Source organism: Gadus morhua, chromosome 4 (genome assembly GCF_902167405.1).
Source record: "Gadus morhua chromosome 4, gadMor3.0, whole genome shotgun sequence".
Classification (NCBI taxonomy): Eukaryota; Metazoa; Chordata; class Actinopteri; order Gadiformes; family Gadidae; genus Gadus; species Gadus morhua.
Genome location: NC_044051.1, coordinates 15,195,909 through 15,218,198, shown reverse-complemented (window position 1 = coordinate 15,218,198; position 22,290 = coordinate 15,195,909). Strand labels below are relative to the sequence as shown.

The window sequence follows — 22,290 nt, the reverse complement described above, 5'->3', positions numbered from 1 at the left end:
ACAATATATGTTGGAACACAAAATTTAAAGTTTTTATTATATTTTTGATTTCAATGAAAGAAAGGCTGTACATTGTCCATCTACTTAACACACAACAGTCACGTGAGTGACATCATCTTCAACAAACGCATCCAACTCAGACAATACACAAATCCCGTGACACAGTAGCTTCTCTATTTGTATTCTGCCTCGGCCACGAGTCGGTAACAGGAGGAGAATGGTGTGACTACGAGTAGAGGCAGTGGAGGGGGGCATTGCATTATACATCCTATGACAGCTAATGACACAAAGTCCACGCTCTGAAAGGTAACCACCAAGTTACCAACAAGTACTCATCATTCTGCAACTGAATGAATAGCTCAATGGTAGGGTGTATAAAATAGTCACTTTAGGATTGAATAGATTTAGACTTGTAGTGAGATCAAGAAGTCCCTTTATGTAATTTTTAGGACTGACATTTAAAATACATTTATAATATACATTATAATGAGCCATTATCATTGCTCACGAGTCGTGATAAATGAAAGCACTATTACAGTTCTCCTTATATCACAGTACTCTTCTTCACAGCATTATACATAATCCTCTGTCTGTTTGCCTTGATGGCATCTTCTGTTACTATTGACTTATAGGTCGTCCATTAAACAAAGCAGAGGGGAATACGTTGTAAATTCCAGACTCTTTACTTCTATCTTCTTTTTTTTACGAGCACCTAATAAAAAGTGAGGCTAACACCATTTGACTCTGTTGAGAACATACCATGTATTTACAACAATCAAGCAAGACAAATAAAAAAAATAAAACCCTAGCTGGTTGATCTCTAGAGTCAATGAATACATCTGTTCAGTGAAGTTATTATAACTATAATAATTGAAAAAGAAGGATGGAAGAGGCCGCTAGCTTTGCTATTAAGTAGCTTAGCGTCAAGGGATGCGTATACAGTGCGACTATAAGTTGGGTGCACGTGTCGAAAGTTGTTGTAGAGGGGCGTGGCATCATCTTCATACTCCTCACTGGCATAGATCCCCGAAGTCAACCGCTCCAGCTGATTGGAAACAGAGTCGCTAACACGTTACAAACAACAATCCAAGAGCTAGTGAATGGCAGAGAAAAATGCATCCAATTGCCAATCCATCGGGGTACCACCATTGAGTTGAGATGTGGTGGACCTACCTGGGACCAGGAGATCTGGATGGGCACTTCAAAGAGAGTCCAAACAACTGCTTGAGAACATGGAGGAGTGGTCAGGCTACCATGGTAACGGTAGTACTGGCTCATATGTTGTTGAGGCAAAAGACCAATCAGCGGAAAGGGTTTGATCGAAGTGGTTTGACCTAAGAGAAGGATAGAGACCCGAGTTCAGAAGACATCAAATGCCACGTACAAAGAGGAGAGAGCATGAATTTTGTTTTATTTTTCTAACCTTTGTAAGCAACAGATGACAGTTTTTTGGCAATATGTCCAAATTGCTCATGGTCTGCATACGCCGTCTGATAAACAAAATATAAACCAGCACAATTACAGCAACAAAAGAGTTATAGCTTCCAATTCAATATATCACCTCTATACAGAGTTAACGCATTTGAGCTCACGTCAACGAAGACTCCGAGAACCGCCAGGCCGGTGGGGTCTCCCAAGGCCACCGACACGTTGGGATGGGTGGACTTCATGTTGACGATGTGCATCTATAAAGCCAAACGAGCAAGCTGTCACTCGCTATGTCTCATAGGAGGGCAGCGTCTCTCCACCGTGATCGTTGTAGTGTGCCTTACCTCCATGGGGTATCTCTGTCCGTCGACCGTGTGTTCGGATCCGTTGCTGGAGGGGCTGCCCCAGTGGAAGTGCAGCTGAATGGTGTGGTACACCCCAGGAAGACCCCCTCCGCTCACAGACAGACCCCCGCCCACATCCAAAACAACTGGGGGCCGATGCATGCACACAAGATATACAGACAGACACACAGACAAACACACACACACACACACACACACACACACACACACACACACACACACACACACACACACACACACACAGGCATGCAAACACACAAGAAGCATGATATAAACATATACACACACAGAGACCCACACACATAGATGCATGCATAGGCATGCACACACAGAAGCATGATACACACACAAATAAGAGAGACACAAATAAGAGAGACATGCACACACCATGTGCACAAAAAAAAACAAAATACAAAATTCAAGTCAATGGTGTAGAGAATACATGGGACTAGTACCTACCAGAGTGTCCATCGTTATTCAGCTTCCACTGACCAGGCTGGGCCACATCGAAGCCTTCCAGGAGGAATTCTCCCAGTGAGTAGCTCCTGGTCATCTGAGAGTCCAGGTTGATCGGAGAGTGATGCGTTTCCAGAAGTGGGTGACAAGAAGGGAACAGGTCTCCCCATGCGTAAGGATCTAACCACAAAACAGTGTTAAGAACAGCTCAGTCTTAACAACAGGACTGTCTTAATAACGGCTCTGTCTTAATAGCAGCTCAGTCTTAATAAGATCACAGGCTTAGTAACATGAGATGTTAACCACAGAACTGTCTTAATCGCAGCCCATTCTTGATAACATGAGGTCTTAACACAGAACTGTCTAAATACCAGCTCAGTCCAGACAACAGAACTGTCTAAATACCAGCTCTGTCCAGACAACAGAACTGTCTAAATACCAGCTCAGTCCAGACAACAGTACTGTCCTAATAGTAGCTCAGCCTTAATAATAGTACAGTCTTAATAACGTGAGGTCTTATAGACAGAACAGTCTTATTAACATCTCAGTCATATTCACAGCTCGGTCTTCGTTTCTGCCATAATTTGGATTTTGAATATAGCAGTAATATTATTTACATTCAGGAGTTTTGAAGCTTGTTTTCTTGTAAATGAGTTCAACAGAAGAAAAAGACTCACCACAATGGCCTTCATCGTAACAATATTCCTCTACTATAAACAAGAAGGATTGAAGATTAAATTAGTTGACTGCAATGACAGAACATTTTGATTTCTTCAGGAATCTGCGTTTATGTGTAACAGAAACAATGACCAACATTGAATATAATTTTTACAGAACAAGAAGATGAATATGGTTTTTGGCATACCTGTGAAGATAAGGAATGGTTCTTACCCGAGTCGGAGTAGCCAATCAAAATCATAAGCACGGCTGTGGTCACAATCATCTTAAGTGTCCTTGGCTCATCAACCCTTGCACGTGTCACACTAGGAGGGTCTGGTAGCTCCGTCCAAGCACCTGTCTCTGAGCTCCGTCTAAACTCACAGCCTTAAATAGGAACCATTGGTAAAAAACTTTGAGGATGGGATCCGTCTGATCAGTGGAGTGTGTCACTGACGGGCAAGTGGTCTCGTCTCTTCAACAGGCCCATTGATGCCAAGAATACGCAGTCCGTCTGTCCGTCCCCCCTTACAGACACACACACACACCCCAACACTAACTCATTACGGATTCCCATCCTGTGCGGCAGGCTTTTCTAACAGTCATTCATCTCCCTTGATAAGTCAGAGGGTCAGCAGCACAGTGTATTCAAATAAATCCAATCTAAACAAGGAAGGATTATTTGTGTATTATTTTACCATTTGTGACTTGGGACGTATTGGGGTTTCATGAATGGATATATATTTTGATTGATTCAACTACTCCTCTGTACTCATTTTGTCATTACTTTTTAAAAAAGAAATGGTGTTGGAAGTGGCATTCAGTGTAATAATAGAAATGGCTTTATCGTTTGCTTGTAAGATGTGTGTCATATGCTCAAGTAGTACATAAACGTCAAGCTCCTTTCCACTTTCAGAAGAGGAATTTTGCCGTTCATGATGCAAGAGGGCCGCACACTAATGTAACTCAGGTGAGTTACATACTGTATGCTTGACGGACTACAGCACTATATCATTTCATCACTGCAGCTATAGGTTAAGCTCAAAATATGTATAATTCGTATAAGTATAAAGAAGATATTTGTAAGTATGAGCGTCTCACTAATTAAACCCATCCACCCGTGGCTCAATGAAAGCCAGGATAGATTTCTCTTTAAATCAATCTGGCTTTTCTGGCGGGCGAGAAAGGGTGGTCAAGAATGTGGCACAAACATGATGACTGCGCAGAAACAGGGAGCTCCGGCCTGGTCATAAAACCTTTCGATTCACTGGGGAACTTCCCCTCCACTAAATTAAAGTTGGCCTACATCTGAAATAATGCCCCGTTTAATTTGATAATTAATCTTCACTGTAAAATAACACTGGGACACAGGGCAGCGGCAGAGCCTGTTTACGGCCCGCCTCGGAGCCATGAATGAGTCGATTCTGTCAGAGAATGCACGCGGCACGCACAGAGCCTCGCTATTATTAAGGAACTATTGTTCCCAGCGGGGGGTAGCAGGGTTCCCTGGGTCATGAGTCAGAGTAAGGTATATCAGCCGGCTATAAATAACTTCAATCTGTCTTTTGTTGTTGCTGGAAGTGATCGAACACGACGGAAGACCCCGAACAGAGCGGGGTTTCCCGCTCCCCAGCTTAATCCAGGGGACATTTGGTCGCTGGCTGACCCAAGGACTTCCTCCGTGGGTGGTGCACCTTGGAGCCACTAGATATGGCGAGAGGAGAGGCGGGCACGCCAGGGCGTTATCGCCACAGGTTGAGGGTTCCCGAGAGTCAATTTAAGTCACCGGCCACACAGCAAGTTGTCCTTCATGGTGCAATTTATTTGGCATTTGATTAGATGTACATCGACCTCAGGAAAAGGAAAAGTACAAGACCAAGACCAATTCCCCCCCCACCCTGCGAATTGAACATTTTGCAGTTTAAAAGCTAAGGAAGGAGAGTTAGGATGTATCATTGGAGGAATCGTACATAAAGCGTTTCAAATCAAATCAGGTACTTCTGACACCACCTTAGCCTATCACAGGAAAACAAATGAAAATAAAACTAGTGTGAATGCCGTTTGTAGTTGTTTTTTTTTTGGGGGGGGGGGGGGGGTTGAACTGCACACAAACAATAAACCATGGGCAAACATCTTGATTCATGATTCAACCTAGATGAGTTTTACTTACAATGCTTTCAAAATAAAAATCCCCCAGCATGCCTTAAGATAATCACATGCTCCATATAGGTCAAAACATAAGCCCCCAAAAGACCCAATCGGAAACAATACACCTTCTCCTGTACACACATGCAACACCTTCCACAATTCATGGAGCTCACTGATAATCCTCTGTGGATTGTCGTTGCCAAAAACATATTTTAAATAAACTTAAAAGACAAACAGAAAAGACTTAACAAGATGAGCATTGTACATACATTCAGAAATGAGAGCGTCGCACCCAATAACAGGCACTCTTTTCTCTGTCTCTTAGGGGCCTCGGAAATACACGCACACAGAATGGCAAGCCACGTTTAGAAAGGCATAGCGTTGCTGGTGGTTATGTATTCTGTCTATGGCCAGGCCATGAAATCCCTGAATTTGGCTGCTGAATGACAAACCTCAGAGAGGCCATTTTGTTTTTGTGCTTTGTTTTTTTGTATTAACGGGCCGGGCCTTGGTGCCATTCGGCAACAAGAGTATAAAAACACAACTGCAAAGATTCGGGGGGCCTAGAAAATATCAGTCCACCTATTAAATGAATGCTTTGTAATAGAACAGCATTAAAAGGGGCATTCAAATGTAAATCATGTCCACTTGGGGTTTTTGAGCATTTTTTTCTTATTTTTGGTGAAATAAGAAGCAGAAATAATATGACCAGGAGAGATAACATAGCCACCAATGCTTAACAGAAATACAACAAAATCAGGTACAATATTTAACAAATACCCATGACCATTAGGCAGCCTAAGTAAACTTGCCAAAAAACTAAGATGTACCGCTTAAAAAAATAATACACATAAAAAACACATATAAATGAATTTAAACAAGACAATAATTGTTCTGTTTTTTGGTGGTGGCTTAGACATCCTTTGTTCAGCAAAAAAAAAAGAGAGTAGTAGTAGTATTGCAGTGACAGTATGAGTGCAAAGAATAGTAAGCTATATTCCAAAAAAGATTTCAACACATCAACTTCTTTTGATAAACATTGTGGACGCAGCTAAAGCCAACTGTACCCAGCTTCCCAAGAGGTACCAAAACATCCGCTCGCGACTACAAAACTCACTTATTACCCCACCCGCCTGACTCCGAATGCACATATAAACCTGGATGACCGCTCGCTCTATGTGGATCGGAAATGCTTGTCTACTTCTCACCAGGTAGACATCAGGGATGTTTTAAATCAGTGCCGGGACACTAAAAGGAGCAGGGGGCGATGTCCGGTCCGCAAGCCAAGACTCCACACTTTCACAGCGTTGTGAGACAAAGAGACAAAACAGGACCAGACTCTTTCTCCCTCATTCCTTCACCATATGTCGGTTTCTAAAGAACTGAAGAAGAAAAATAGAAAATAAAGTAAACAGGCACCGAACTGAAAAGGGAAGGAGGGGGGGGGGGGGGGGGGGGGGGGCGGGACTTGACATTAACAGTTCTTAACATGGCGTCTAAATCTCGAGACTTGCAAAAGCTTTGTCTGATAGAAATTCAGGAGTCGAAGCTCGCACACAAAGCCACTGCAGCATCTTCTGGACTGCACAAGAAAGAAAGAAAGAAAAAAAAAAGTCTTCTTCGGATCCTCTTCTGGATGACCGGGTCCAGTTTAGAGAGGACCCACACACGGGCAGGTCCCCACAAACCACCACGAATGAAAACTGTGACTGCATTACGACTCTCCTACACCTGAAATAATAGTTTGTTTTCTTTGAACTTCTCCCACCGACTGTACAAACTCTGTTCTTTCATTCTATTTCATTTTTTTAGATCATCCTCGTTGCCGTTGACCCCTTGCCTAAATATTAGACCAGGCCAGTCCACTTTCACACTGAGCCGGCTCGCTGGCTCCCCCTGCCGGCCAGTCTGGGTATGACCGCAGACCCCAGCCTCACACCACCGTGCTGAGGGACAGGCCGGCGCTGCCGCAGTCCACGGCCACGGTGGTGTGGGGGGGGGGCGTGGCCGTCGGTGGGCGTGTCGGGCCCCACCAGGAACGTGTTGCTGTCGATGGAGTCCTCCCGGTGTCCGGCGGGGGGGCCCAGGGCCTGCTGCAGGGGGGCCGGGGGGGACCTGGGGGATGGCCACCTGCAGACAGCGGGCCATGGTGTTGGGCTGCCGAGCCACCACGGGGACAGCGCTGCGCACTGGAGGGGGGAGGAGGTGAGCGGCACAGGAGAAGGGAAAAAAGGAGAGATGGAGATTAGCTCAAAAAATACAAGGCTATATTAATTAAACCAAAAGCCTGGATGGATTCGTCTTTAAATCAATCTGGCGGAGAGGAGAGAAAGAGTAAAGAGAAATTGGAAAGAGTAGTGAAATGATTTTTTAAAAAAACAAACAAATCAAGCTTCACAATGGTCCACTTCTTCCTGTAGACAGAATCTTTAATCCAAAGCAAATTAGTGATCATTTCTTTTAGACGTCACAAGGAGCAGGTCAGGGTTTAGGCGGGGCATCCTGCTCGAGGCTGCCTACAGGTCAGGTCGACGGCGGTCTTCGGGGGTCTGAAACCAAGAGCCTTAGAACCGATAGCCCCCTAGACTAAAGCTCCCCCCGCCCCCGTCCTTACCGAGCTCCATGTAGAGCAGGCTGTCGGGGTCGATGGAGGCCTCGTAGGGGGGCGGGGGGTCATCCGGGTGGTGGAGGTCCGGGTACTTGTAGGCGGCGTAGGGGGGCGGGGGCTCCTGGAAATGGAAGGCGCCGCCCTCGCCGTCGTCCGACAGGTGCAGCGGCGTGAGCCCCGTGCCGAAGCCGTCCGGGCCGCAGTCGAAGCCGGGCACGCGGCGGCCCAGGTTGAAGTGGTGCACTGGGGGAGACGGGGAGAGACGCCGCGGTCAGACAGTCGACCTCGCCTACCACCCCGCAACATTTGCTGATCATTTTCTCATTGTACTACGATCATTATTATTTTTATTTAAAATTAAAGTTCCTTTTTTTTTATTTATATAAATGTATGAAAATTGTATGCCGATGCACCCCTCTCATTAATTATACGTTTTGATATAGTATCATAAAATAAGTAATAATAACTCAAAAAGTAGCTGAAAAGGTGAATCCATATGATGTAGTGCTCGGGGTTGTACATGCAGTAAGCTTAGAGGGACACAAACCAATAGGCTACACTGCGGGACGCTGGGCCCTGAGGTTTCTTACGGTTTCCTCCGATGAGCGTCTCGATGCGCTCGCGGCGGCGCTGGCGGAGCCGATGCACCATGAAGAGCAGCAGGGAGAGGATGAGGAAGGAGGAGATGCAGCTGACGATGAGCCTCATGCCACTGGCCATGGAGTCAAACAGACTGCTGCCGTCTGGGAACGCAAGACAGGAGGACAGTGTGAAGGACTGATGCATTTAACGCCGTTAACAGACACAGATGAACGATATTCTGAATTACAACTAGGATGTATTATGCTCCAACATCGTATGCTTTGTCACCGTTGTTGTTGTTGACTGGTAGTTCGAAAGAACTGATTACCATTACATAAATTCATTGCAAAGTTCGTACAGGCCTTACAAAAAACACGAACAAACAAATGAAAATTGAATATACAAAAAGACAGATACAGTAATAGAACACAATACATATAAAAGAAAGAAAAAATTATAGTAATCTAATCAGAATCTAATAAATACAAATCTAGCATATAATAATGACACTTCATAATCAAAAGTTGGCTCGAGAAAAATGTAAAACTCAATATCACCATAGGTTGAGCCCTGACTCGTCCACCAGCAGTGAGATGTGTGCAGTACCTGACGCGTCCACTAGTGGTCAGCATTGTGCAGTATACATAGTGTACGACTTGGTGGCTACCCGGTTCGGTGTGTGCCGTACCTGGGTCTAGGCACGTGAACTTGCAGCACTCCTTGGGGTCCTTGCGGAAGTTCTGGCAGCTCTGCGGCCGCTCGCACAGCGCCGCCACGCACATCTCCGGCTCGCCGTCGTGACACGTGCAGCTCAGGCACGGGTCGTCGCCCTTTGGCGTGAAGTAGTAGCCCTCGTTCACCACGTTGTCCTTGATGTCCACGCACGTCTGCCCTGTGGCCGGGGGAAAGGGCGAGACTCGTCAGATACTAACTTCGGAAAAATAGCAATTTATTTTCCTTGTAGTGTTAATATTTTTGTATCGTACATTTATATTGTAAAATGTATTTCATATATCAAATTGCTCTAGCTGAGAATTCTTATGTTTTTTGGTTTCCTTCCTTGTTCCAATTCCCAGTATCCCCAGTATCCCTTTTGAATTGGGGTTCTGACAGGAAGCAGAACGCGACGTAATCCTCCCCGAGTCCACCAATCGGAGCGCGACGTACTCCTCTTGCACAGGAAGGGGAACTTCTTGTGGCAGTTCTCGGCGTTCCAGCTGTGCAGGCCCCGCTCGTTCATGCTCTTGCTCTGGAAGCGCTGCAGCTGGCCGCAGAACACGTTGTCCTGCATGGGCGCGCCCTCCTGGGAGAAGCTGGGCAGGCTGTCGGGGGGCAGGAAGGCCTGCATCAGCCCTGGGGAGGGAAACACAGCCGCACCACCCGCGGTGATAAGCACGACTAGGGGGCAACAGGGAGCTGGTGGGCCGAGAGGAGAACAGTAGATGCTAAACGGCCCGTCTGCATAATGAATAGTATGAATAATGTAAATGTAAATCTTGGTCATTGTTGTTAAGGTCAGCCAGTCAGAGCCTGGTAGATTTTCTTTAAAATGTTTACCTTTATAGGCCACTTCCCAGCGCCCAACCAGGGAGTGGTTTTGAGTGGTGATAACATACTGGTAGCCGACCCAAAACCTACGAAAGAAAAGTTAGATCCACATTTTTATAAATCACTAATATATTAAATATTTGATTTAAAATATGCAGGTGAGTTGTGGTTCTCGTCGAACCACTAGATGGCGTATAGGGGTCAGTGAGGTGCCATGGGGGGGGGGGGGGGGGGCTAATCCCTGGCCTGAGGTCTGTATATACATTCAGACCTAGGGCCAGAGGGGTCACCACTGTTTATGGTCACTACCACCCACGTGGGAGGGGGGCTGGTAGCGACCATAAACAGGTTTCCCCTGGATGGCTTCCCTACAAGAAGCTGCTTTGCGCTAAACGTGACCTTACATCCCATAATCCATGTCACACATTCTTGTTTACACGTGATTCGTGTTCAACGTCAACATCTCTTATGTAACGCGTCTCAAATGGTAGCTTCTGTTGTTGCCAAAAAACAGCACTTTAAATTTTGTACCAGTCACCGGTTCCTTATGAATCCAACTACTCACTTCCGCAAGTATTCAGACGTAGACAGAAGTGAGACAAACGCACGAGATTGCAAACTCAACCGTCATCAAATACATTTCTCGACACTCACTTGCACTGATCTCTAGTCTGCTCGCAGACCTTGTCATCAAACTCCACGTCGATCTTAAGGATGAATTGCAGCTCCTCATCTGTGACGAAGGTGGCCAGCGAGCGTTGACCTTCTGGCAAGTGTCCACGGCCTGCCAGTAGTTCTCCTTCCGCAGGTACACCTTGTAGCAACTGGCCGTCTTCTCGTAGTGGTGCCAGCCGCTCGGGCACTTCTCTGCAGAACAGATAGATAGATGGAGAGATTGATTAATACTTTATTGATCCCCAGGAGGAAATTCAAAGACACATGAAAACGTGTCTTGAAAACGCTTGCTTGAAAACGTCACATACAGCATACATAAACAAGATCATAAAATAAAATAAAATATCCACAGGGATAATATGGACGATAGAAGATATTAAATATAAAAGACATGCTTTGGAGAATGTGTGACATGATGGTAGTGCAATTAAGTATCAAATAAAAACCGTGCATTTAGGGCTGAAAAACATTAAATAAAAACGTATTATATAGGGGTTGAAGGCTTTAAATATGTGCTGCTGTTAAGATTCAAGAGGTATAATTGGAGTGGTGATTTGTTAGAAATGGATAAGCCATTCGTCGGCAATGAGTGAGGGAAATGAACTGGGATAATATCGGTTTCGAGTCGACTGAGCCCGTCTCTGCTCCAGGCTAATTTCTGACCATTTAGGGCATCTCTCCCGTGACCGTAACAACGGTTGGAACCCGGTCCCCTCACAGGTGTGTGAAATGCAACACTTGTTCTCTGCCCTCTGTCTCCTTCTTTACCGCTCTCGAATGGTCCCTACAGCAGCTCCACCAGGGTCCTGGTGTGTGTGTGTGTGTGGACGGACGGTAACTCTTACTGTTGAAGCGCGCCGGCTGGGCGACGCCCATCACATCCTCCACCTGGTCCGCACTGCTGCCGTAGCCAAACCGCTCCTCCTTTATAGCTGGGGGAGGAGTTCACTTGTGTTAAACAAGGCGTATGTTGGGACAGGTTATTGCAATGGGATGTCCTCAAATCCAACTGGGAAGTATGTTTTTGAGGAGATATTTGAACTCAATTGCTTCCGTATGGCATAACGAGCAGTTAAAAAGGTGCTATTTTATTTCATTTCATCAATAAAATCCCATCCTCCAACTGATATATTCTACAAATAACAGAAGCAGGCCATTCACTTTGTTTACAAGAATCTTTATCTCGACACCCTCCCACTCAGCCAGCAGAGGTACGCTAGTTCACCCAGTTAGAGTGGACAGAACACTGTCGGTGAGTTTTATGAAAGTCTTACGCCTACTGACTGGGGGGTTCTCAACCTCTCTCTGCTGCTTTCACACTGCATCAAAATGTGGTTTTACTAAATGGTAAAAACTGGTTTTAAACCGTATTATTAATATCATGCAATAGCTATATCAATTAAATAACATGAATGTATTCATCTTTAATCCAGTGGACATTTACATTTAGGTCCTTTTATAATGTAAACACCCTAAACGCTTTTATCCAAAGAGACAAATGCCCTTGACGCTTTAATCCAAAGCACAACTTAATATTATAGATAATATCAAATAAAAATTACATTTGTCAGAAACAAGAAACAACATTATCTCACTGTCGGAATGGTCAGGATGTCATAGAAACACATGCCAAGCACTTACAAATGCTGGTTAACCCGTTCCCTGTAAACAACAACGATAGCTAGGATGGCTTACTGATGGCGGTACCAGGGGTCCAGCCGAGGTTGTCGAGCAGAGCGCTCAAACAAGTCCTCAATACACAATACTCTACCATATTCAAAGGACTCAACAGGGTTGTAGTACTGTGAAATAGATTAATTAAAACTATATATTTACAATGAACTAGTCTAATAAAACATTGTTTTACCACGGCTCACATGAGAAACTCTGAGGCAGTTTCAAGTCATCATGTAATGACAAATCCCTCCATGATTAATTACTGTACAATGACCAAAACACCATTACTACCAATAACATTCCTATGCTCCTATACTTCTAAAATGGCAGCGCTCTTGTTAGTAGAATGATGGTTTTGTGGCCTTGTGTCCTGTGTTAGTCATCGCCCTCTGCATTTTAATAATGCTATGATCGAATGACACTTCGGACACTTCGTCTTTCAGTTGAAATGACAGCAGAGAGCCGAGAATAAAAAAGCGGTCAGAGAGTACATGGACACATAGACAGCAGCTTCAGCCTGAAGCTTAGATGCTGGGCTCAATCCTGCACTTTTTCCCTCGTTTCAGACGATAATGCTGTGGCAGGCTGGGGTTTAAGACGGGGAAACAAACAAACAATGGGATTTCCCGTCAACAGCTTAACACTGCTATCTATCCATCTATTTGGTGTCCCCACGGGCCAAAAATACCCTCCCACACAGAGACAGGCAGCTGGTGTCTGTAGTATCTGTGCCTTTTGCTCCTTTCTGATTATGTGCCTGCCAAGTTATTTTAACCCTGACCAACCATTTGTGGGATGTGGAATGTGGCGCTTTGCATCACTTATATTGACTATTTAGTGATCACTGAAAGTGAAATCAGAGACTGAGGCATTAAAGAAGCAGATTTTACAGGTAGAATGATAGGATTGAACCTACAACCTTTGTCTGCCGAGTCATCCTAGGCACTTGACTATCCTGCTCCTTATGATGGCAATAATCACAAGATCACAACAACATAGATATTTTCTACCTACATAGTCCTTCCAGAAGTACAAGCATGCAATAGTGCATAAAATAAAATCAGGCAGTCAGCAACAGGATTTTTTCTGCATTGAACCCTTGAGCATAACATTAATATTCTATAAACATGGTCCATTCCCTTTCTTCTCGTTTCATTTTCTCAGGGGCCAACATAGTTAGCCTCGAATTGACCTATTTTAAAAACCAAACATGCCTGCTGGAACATAATAATTACGCAGAACATGATTCTGATGGCAAAATGGACGCCTTCAGAAAATGACTCACGGTGACAGTCCAGCTCATCGCTCTTGTCGTCACAGGCGGTCCAGCCATCGCACTGCCAGTCCAGCGGGATGCATTGAGTCTTCCCACTGCGACAGGCAAAACTGGCCCGGGTTGCAGCGATGCTCTGAAACACACACACACACACACACACACACACACACACACACACACACACACACACACACACACACACACACACACACACACACACACACACACACACACACACACACACACACACACACACGTTACAGACAATCGCCTGGTCTGAGGCAATATTAAAAACGTCAGCTAGAGTGTGGGTACGTTTTGTGTTTGCGTGGGATGTATTATGGATAGTTGGTTGAATCTGATTCAAAGAAGTAGAGACACCAAACTCATGAATGATGTGATTTAAACCAAAACCAGCACACAATGTTATCCATTTCGAAAGTATATTCATTATGTTGACGAATCGTGACTCGGGGATCAGAGGACTAGTGTTTTATTAATTAAACCAACCCTTAGTTGCCATGGCAACAGTAATGGTCACGACGTAGCCATCCCCCTAGATCAAAACAGCCCCTCTCTTGACCACGTGCTAACGTATCCCTTCGTAACAGGGGGTTCATAATAAGTGGGCCAGCGGTTCGGCACCATGGTGGGTTCACACATGAGACATGTTACTGCAGCAGAGCCGCCCACGACAGGCTGGTAACATGGGATCAAACCACTGATCCAGCGTTCAGAGTCCAAATTAATGTATGTTAAATATCATATTACCATGAAGTTATTGTTTGTTTTGAAATCTGAAATTTGTTCCTTGTTAGACCATAATAGTGATTTATTTTCCGTGATGCTTGTCACAAACATCGGGGAAAGATTAATTAATTACAGTTGCACAACTCCACACAATTAAACTCTTGCCTGATTCAAACCGTTATTATTCAGCACCGTTTGAGATAGTCACTTAATGTCGTTGACAAACAGCTAGCCTGTTGCGAAGAATAGGGAAGATGGACTTTTGCACATTCATATATTATAATTCATTTATTCAAATCAGGAAGCGAAGGCGACAAACTTCTACTTTAGTATTACGTATGCACCGCTTACCTGCCAATAATCTGGCCACAGCAAGCTGTGGACCTGAAACAAATCAAGTAAATTGAATGCTAACATCCTTTATTTAAATCTGTCCACGTTCAGTCGTGCTTATTTATACACTAATCTGTATTGAAGCAAACCACAAAAAGGCAAGTCTGGGTCCCCCACTGACTGTCTTGTTTTTATTTAACCGTGTGGAAATCCTGTTGTTTTTTTTACCACCCCATTTAACAAAAGTGCCTGCCTTCAACACCCATGTCTTTGTTTGAGAATTCCTGCTTCTTCTGAGTTTTAAAAACAGCCAAAACTATTTAAGGGTAATGGTTGTTGTTTCAGCAGCCTGGTTGACCTAAACTATGCTAGCTTGGATGCTCCAACAATACAGCAGAACTTTGACAACACTACCCACTTTATCTAGCGGTAAACGCCTAGCTGTTGTTGATCCATGCGGCTAATACAGTTTGACACAATCAAATTATGTTAAATTAGGCAAGGGGAGGTGTTTAACTTCATTGTGTTGCAAGAAATGCATTGTGAAAGGAATGATGGTCGGATAAGGCCTCATTTATAGGAGATGTCCAGCTGGAGTCCTGGAAATTAATTAGATGAATGATGGGCTTGTCTTTCAGCTTTGTAGATTAACTTTTGTATGAATAGGTACATAACCCAACTGTGCATGTGAAAAGCTATACAACTAGGCCTTGACATTATGTGCTTTTGGGGAAAGTGATACGTTATATGTGCAAAGTCACAATGTTATGTCATCAGAAAATATTGCTTGTTTAGCAAGTTTTTAGCAGAGCCCGCAGAATCGTTCACTGCTAAAGCTGATTATTAAAAGGTGATTGAGTTATTCAACTCCTTAGTCATTTTCAGGTTAACTGCAGCCAACTGCCATGTTTGTTTTGTAGTGGTTTGTGAATATATGATACACAACATGTCGAATGGAAACGGGAAAAAAAAACTCAGAAACACTGCGAAATGCTTCAGCCGTCCCACAAGGAATTATACATCATTATTATATTCATAGCATTAATATACAATTATTTTTGAAGTTATTAGTCCAGACCACTACCTCTAAACTACAGTGAACGCATCATATATTCTCATCAAAAAATGCGTATGCCAATGTTCTGAATTAGATCAATACATGCATCCAAAGTTGACAAAGGTTATGTTGGGCACTCGGTTACAATGTTTGGATATGGCTAATTGTTTCCAAGACCTCAAGGGTATTGATCAAAGCCTTGCGGAATGGACTCATGTAGTATGCAACAGCATCCATCAGTTAATTCAGGCAGAAAGAGAGACTAACGTTTTTCAATATTTCTACCTCCCATCGCACCTTGATCATAAATCATCTGCTGATGACGACAGCTCAACAACGGCATTGGTAAAGTAGCTGTCTTTCTGGTGAACCATGTCTGTCCATCAAGTTTTGTGTTCATACTTTTCACAAACAGAAGAGCAGCCATGGTGACAACAAGACAAGGCCTCTAGCTATTCCGGTGTGGTCTGAATCTCCTTCCATGGTCGCAAAGCATCTCCATGTTGTACAAAACATAGATGTGTTGTAATTATATTTGCTACATACCCTTCATGCTGACTACCCGTTTCCTATTTTGTTGAACCCAATGGCTACACAAATTGAAACTGAAAAAACAAGGACATTAGGGACCTGTGTTTTGACCTGACCTACTGTGGGGCATCCCCTTCAACTTTGCTAGGGGACATGATATAACATATGACTTGGTCATAAACCAAAAAGTTGCCACATCAATCCAATGTCAAAGTTAGTGGCCTTTGGTATCGATCGCTTTTGGTTATGTTCAACGGTAAATAAATACCAAATATAACTTCCAAATTGATAGAATTTGATGGATGCCTTCTGAACGAGACCCTCTTCTTGATACCATATTTTCACGCTGGGGTCCAGACAGTGAGTCATGTTATCATTTCAATCCCCATTATTTATCTCCAGTTCTACACCGAGGGATTAATGTCTTAAAATAGGACGGATGAAACGACAAGGAAAACAATCATTAGTTCTGTCCCTTAACATTTGTTTCCCGCACGGCAATAAAGAGAGATTGTAAAGTACGACCCACAGCTATAACAGCATGCAGAGTCAGCCAGATACCATCCATCAGCTGAGCATGTATCCCTCTGGGTGATCCCCGGGTATTGGGGCTTAACCGTCCATATGATTATTGAACTGAAGGTCCTGCCCTAAACATGTGTTTTTAAATAGGAAGATAAACCTATGAACATGCAAAAGCAGTTAGATCGCTTGTAACCCCATGGGATGGAGATGGTTTGCCTGGGTCATCAAATCAGTAACCCCTTCTTTGGTCTTGAAATATGCGCACTGTGAAACTATGAGATTGTTTGACTATCGTGTGCTTTATAAAACAGATGATTTGGGAATGGTAAACGGATGCTACTTTGCCCAAATAAACACTACTACTGGCATTCAAGACACAACATGTAGTCCTTTTAAGGACAGCTGGAGCTTCTTGCGTTCATGCTGATTTGCTTTTAAGCTAAAGGAATAACATCACTTGCTTATCATTTTGTTTCTAGATGTTCTAGATTTGTTTGAAGCACGATATGGTTGTCTAATCTCTTGTCTTTCTCCCGAGGCTTTACATGTTAAACATCTAGAAAATATCCAATATTTCCATCAGCAATTTATTTATTTTCTGACAACTGATATTATCTGCAGACATAGCTGTATGGTGCAGGGCAATACACAGCTCATATGCGCGCCCTGCTCTGCAGACGCATGCCGCGGCATGAGGAGAACCTCGAGTCCGCGGCTCTCTGGAGGAGGCCTCGCTCCTCATGCACACCGCTGAGCAGCAATTCAGTTTCCCCTTTCGTGCATGTTGGACGTCAAGCACTTGAAAGCCAACGTGTGCGTTTGGCGTTAAATTACCTGTCTTCGGTGGATCCGTTTGCACGAGGGCGAAGAGAAGAGAGAAGAAGACGAAACAGCTGCTGTCAGCCTTCGGCAACATTTATCCTCCATTCATAGTAGCTCGTCTACTCAGAAATAAAACACCCGAGAGATCCGCACCACGGTCGCCCCCCTTCAACCTGTTAGCACCCTAATAATAAAACTACTAATGACCGTGTATCCATTTGAGTTCCGTTAAAGCAGCAATGCGATGAAGTGGGGTCTTCCTGCAATACGCTCAACAGACACTCGTAGATTAAAGTTAATCTACAGAGCCTGCTATGGCTAGCAAGCTGGTTGTACGCCTACCGTCCTCCCTACTGAACCAAGATGGCGGCGTCCTCCCATCACAACAACCCGACGTCGAGGAGCCCAACCAACACGCAGAGGAGCGAGTCATCTGGGGAGGCCTGCTGGGCGGAGTCCATCACACACAATCTCTGTTATTCAGTAGGGAATGCATTTTCCCATTGGAGATATGGTGTATGAGCGTTACATAAAATCTGGGAACGTCGGCCCTTGGTTTACTCCTACGAGTGAGTCATGTAAAAAAATTTGCTGGCCATTTTTAAAAGGATATGTGCTGAGGCATGTAGAAATCACTAGAAGCACATTAAAGACACATTAAGAGATACATCCCTCCCTGAAACGAGCGGTCAAATATATAGTTTTAAACCTTATAAATGTTTTCTTGGGTTTCAGGGGTACAACAGTATTCCATACATGCCATCCAAAGACTTCCATAAACTCAAATGTATGGAATAAATAATAAACCGAGTGCATCAATTCTACACACATGAGCATGACCCCCCCCCTGAATCGTTACAACTATTGGCTGAAGAGGCCTTATATAATGATAAATGCACAGCATTTGAAGTCTGATTGATTGTAAAGCAAAGCATTTACTCCTAATTAAAGGTTTGTGGATAAAGGTGCTCTAATATGCACTCATAACATTTTTTTCCTGAAATACTTACAATTAAGTCACATTGTAGATAGCAACTAAAACAAATACATCTTTATTATTCACACAAGGTGTAATGTTTCCATATGAATAATTGCATATTTCGAAAAAACACCAGTGAAATGTCTTTCATTGGGGCCTCACATTTAATCTTTAAGGAAAGAAGACAGTGGGGATGTCATTTGACGTGTAGAAAAACACATTTCTGAATGTTTACGAACATTGTTGCAGATAGGTAGGGTTTTTTGTGCTAACTCAACTGATTGTGGTTTGTGCTTGGAACATCTGACATTGTGCACTACAGCTACGACACAGAACCATTATATTCTGAACCACTCCACAGCACTTTTATTTGAAATCATTATAACTTATGGAACAATAATAAGCATGCCTAATGTAAGCAGGACATATATTATTTAGTTGTGACACTAACATCTACAAAGGAGGCCTAGGCAGATGGAAAAACAATTCAAAAGTAAGCATTTCAGATTAAGATTTGAGCGTTCAAAAGGTTCAGTAAAACAAAATCACGTAAGCGAGTAAAAGAAGTACAAATGATTCACCGTATTCAAGTTTCTCCACGGCAGAATATCGCTTAGATCGGCATGATCGAAGCGCAGAACGAGGTCTCGAGCCCTGCAGCGGCGTTCCTGCAGAAGTCGTTTACCGTTAGAAAAAGTCGGCCGCTTTGCGTCGCTTGGGCAGCTGCAGCAAATCGTCTGTGAGCGAGGACGTGTCCTGTGAGCTGGGGGTCTTTCCCTTTGGTGGGCGTGGCTATGGGGGTGGAAGGGCCGCTCAGGGGGTTTTTGCAGCCGCTGGCACTGTGCGACGGGGACGGTGTGTAGCTCGCCCTCAGGGCTTTGTCCGTGTACTTGCTCGATGTGCGGTTGACGAGTCTCTGGAGGGCTGGCGTGAGAGCCGGGCTGAGGCCTTTGGGAGTTAAACTGTTAGGAAGTGAAAAAAAAGGGTACAATTCGGTGAGATGATCTTAATACGCCACGGTGCGGTCCAGCGTTTTTATTGCTTCATGGGGATTAGCCTACACAAAGCTTCAAACGCAATACATTACACAAACTGTCCAACTCTGGCAGTTCTCTGTGTCATTATGTTACTCATTTGGGGAACATGTATACACTTAGTAGTTTGTGTTCCAACTGAGACATCCACTGATAGACTATGATAAACTCTATGTCGGATGTTAATTGACCATTCTTACGTCTTCAGCTTGATGTTCAAAACCATTGGTTAAAGGTATCAGCGATTCTAGGCCCAAACATAATGATCACATTCATATGATCTCTCCTCACAATCATCTAGCTGCCCGTCCCATAAGCAGGCAGTCAAAAAACGGCATCTCTGTAGGCAGCCTAAGCTCCGGGATCGTACAAAATAAATGGTACGACCAACCACTCAAAACCAAATAAATAGTATTCCAACCAATTACCGACAAGGGGTGGGTGTTGTGTGGTATTGCACTGCGTTCATGATAGTTTTTACTGGATGCACCAAACAAGGAAGGGAGGTGCAAGCTGGCCCTGTTTGTTTGGGATCTCGCTTCAAATACCAACAGAAGCGACGTCTCGCAACATCGCTGATACAACCTTTAAGCACATGGCATAAATAACGATGTAGAGAAAAACAATCTGTGTGATTTATATTTTAACTTTCAAAATCTGATAGTTCTAATATTTATTACCAGTGTATGAGCTTCTGTGTTATGCAACTGTATGGTTCACTTGGCAAAAAACAAATTGTAAGTTTGCATAGAAACAAAATCTCAGTGGGAGCAGTTCTAATTTATCACAGAGTCATCCATCCACCGTGATTGATTTATGTTCTGCAGAATGCCGTCATGTCAAATCAAATTTGTGTACAGCAGGGCACGTACACGGTGAAGCACAACAGTGAAAGTTTTTTGTTTGATTAAGTGCCGATGGTTTTACCTTGCAAGGTTCTCTGACACTTTCCTCAAGGCCTCCTGCTTCTTGGCACGGGTTTTGGCAGCGGCCTCGTTAGCCATCTTTAAACCCAAGCGCTCCCTTCTCCCCGGCTCTGGAATCTGACAGGGTAGAACACAGAGACAAGGTTGGCATCTGAAAAACCAAGTTTCAATCAATTCAAAACACTGATTAAATGAATCATTCTGGGAGACTTCCTGCGCACCTTAAAGGAGGGGCCGTGGTTTCTTTCTGCGTACGGGGTGTCAGATCCATCCAGGCGGAAGGGAGTGCTCTCGATCTCTCCCCAGGTCATCAGTGGGGAGTCGGCTACACCTTAACAGATGACATTGTTTGGTAAGATGAGTGTAATTTGACAAAAGGTAAGACTATTGCATTAGCCAATGGCGTTCTTCTGCACAACTTGGAGGCAACTCAGAGCATCGTTTTCAGCAGGCCCTTACCAGGTGCTGGGGAGGGAGATCCTTCAAAGCCGTATCCGTTGACCATTGGGGAGTCATTGCGGATGAGATCTTTCCCATCTGGTCCGACTTTACCCTGTTTAAACTGGGGGGGGGCAGAGTTTACATTAGCTGCAGCCATTTCGGATGCTTTTTTTGCCATTTTCGTGCAGTCTTTCTCATAACCATGTGCATTTTTACTAACAAGTTTATTAACATGAATAACCCCGTTATTGGACATAAACAGTTTATGGCAATATACCCTCTGACATTCAAACAGTTCTTGGGTATGGAAAACAGAAAAGCCTTGTATATGCAGTAATCTGATTGCTTGAAAACTGGTATTCTTCTTTAAACGGTTGATTTTTTTTCTGGTTTATCTACAATTGAATTAACCCATGCACCTTTCATGAAAACACATTTACACGTACCTGTCGATTGAGGGCCGCAGCCTGCTGAATCTGGGTTTTGTTGAGGGCTTTGCTGAACGGGTCTACGGCAAAGCGAGTGTTCAGGTGAATCACCTCCCGTGGCTTTTTGAACAGAGTGTCATCTTTAACCCCTATTTAAACAAAAAAAAAGAAAAAAAAATTATATATATATATATATATATATATACACACACCACACACACACACACACATGCATAAATAAGTACACACATTAAAGTATTCAATATGTAGATTTATATAAAATAAAAAGTGTATTATCTTTTTCTCAGTCCTTAATTTCCTCCAAAGTGAAGGCCTATTGCTAGCATAAACAGCCAGATGAAGGTAGTGGCGCTGAGTAATTGTTCTCACCCTCAGGGTAGTACATTAGGGCATTCTTTGCTTTGTACTCCCAGGTCTCCAAGCCAGCTTTAACACAATCGATGGCCATCTTCTCAGCTGAGGGTAATGCCAGGTTTTCTTCCCGGCGCTAAAGAAAGGATCGTACCATTTTGGATTTAAAGAACATGCATCATGAGCGTTCAACTATGCATTTTGTTATAGTTAATATTTAAGAAATAATTGGAATGCACATACCTGTTTGTACTCAGCCTCTGCATCGTATAACCATGAATGTCTCAGCTTCTCCTTGTCTTCAGCCAGCTCCATGATCTGCTCAAATGACGCATTGTCCTCGCTGGTGTTCTTCGCAAGGAAACGATCCAGGCAGGGCAGTTCTCTTTTCTCGTTGCCCTCTGCGGAAACAGAGCGGTGGAAATAAGTCTTTGTTGTTGACTATGTCGAGCATTTATTAAAGTGTATTGCGTCTTAACTGGTAGCAAATAATAACTGGGAACTATAATTATTCTAAAAGTAATATCAGATTCTACAAAAAAATAAATCCTATTTCACCGTTAAAATAAGGGCAGAATTATTCAAAGTACTCTTTTAGGTCTAGCATGTTAGTGTCCCATCCCCATACGGAAAGATATCTTGTCTTGAGTAGATCGATTATGGGTAAAAAAA

The 22,290-nt window shown here is 43.7% G+C and overlaps 2 protein-coding genes and 1 pseudogene across 3 annotated transcripts in view; all 3 read right to left on the bottom strand.

Moving 5' to 3' along the window:
- Positions 1 to 18: 18 nt before the first annotated feature.
- On the bottom strand, positions 19 to 3,570 carry LOC115542186 (carbonic anhydrase 15). The gene is made up of 8 exons (XM_030354344.1): positions 3,141 to 3,570; positions 2,927 to 2,959; positions 2,253 to 2,429; positions 1,773 to 1,918; positions 1,593 to 1,685; positions 1,424 to 1,490; positions 1,174 to 1,334; positions 19 to 1,045 (listed from the first exon to the last, which is right to left on the bottom strand). Exons 1-8 carry the CDS (start codon positions 3,190 to 3,192, stop codon positions 827 to 829), a joined length of 948 nt encoding a protein of 315 aa, XP_030210204.1. The 5' UTR covers positions 3,193 to 3,570; the 3' UTR covers positions 19 to 826.
- A 1,137-nt stretch (positions 3,571 to 4,707) lies between these two features.
- On the bottom strand, positions 4,708 to 17,771 carry LOC115542185 (integral membrane protein DGCR2/IDD-like; annotated as a pseudogene). The gene is made up of 10 exons (XR_003976484.1): positions 17,451 to 17,771; positions 13,430 to 13,553; positions 11,313 to 11,399; positions 10,447 to 10,659; positions 9,802 to 9,878; positions 9,412 to 9,597; positions 8,933 to 9,136; positions 8,253 to 8,405; positions 7,669 to 7,905; positions 4,708 to 7,243 (listed from the first exon to the last, which is right to left on the bottom strand). The product of XR_003976484.1 is annotated as an integral membrane protein DGCR2/IDD-like (transcript).
- Positions 17,772 to 18,960: 1,189 nt separating this feature from the next.
- LOC115542184 (splicing factor ESS-2 homolog) overlaps positions 18,961 to 22,290 on the bottom strand; it is a 4,858-nt gene continuing 1,528 nt past the window's right edge. Inside the window, 8 exon segments of the mRNA XM_030354342.1 lie at positions 18,961 to 19,198; positions 19,200 to 19,379; positions 20,379 to 20,494; positions 20,599 to 20,708; positions 20,837 to 20,939; positions 21,265 to 21,395; positions 21,637 to 21,754; positions 21,862 to 22,019. Of these exon segments, the coding sequence (XP_030210202.1) occupies positions 19,105 to 19,198; positions 19,200 to 19,379; positions 20,379 to 20,494; positions 20,599 to 20,708; positions 20,837 to 20,939; positions 21,265 to 21,395; positions 21,637 to 21,754; positions 21,862 to 22,019 (1,010 nt within the window). The 3' untranslated portion in view covers positions 18,961 to 19,104.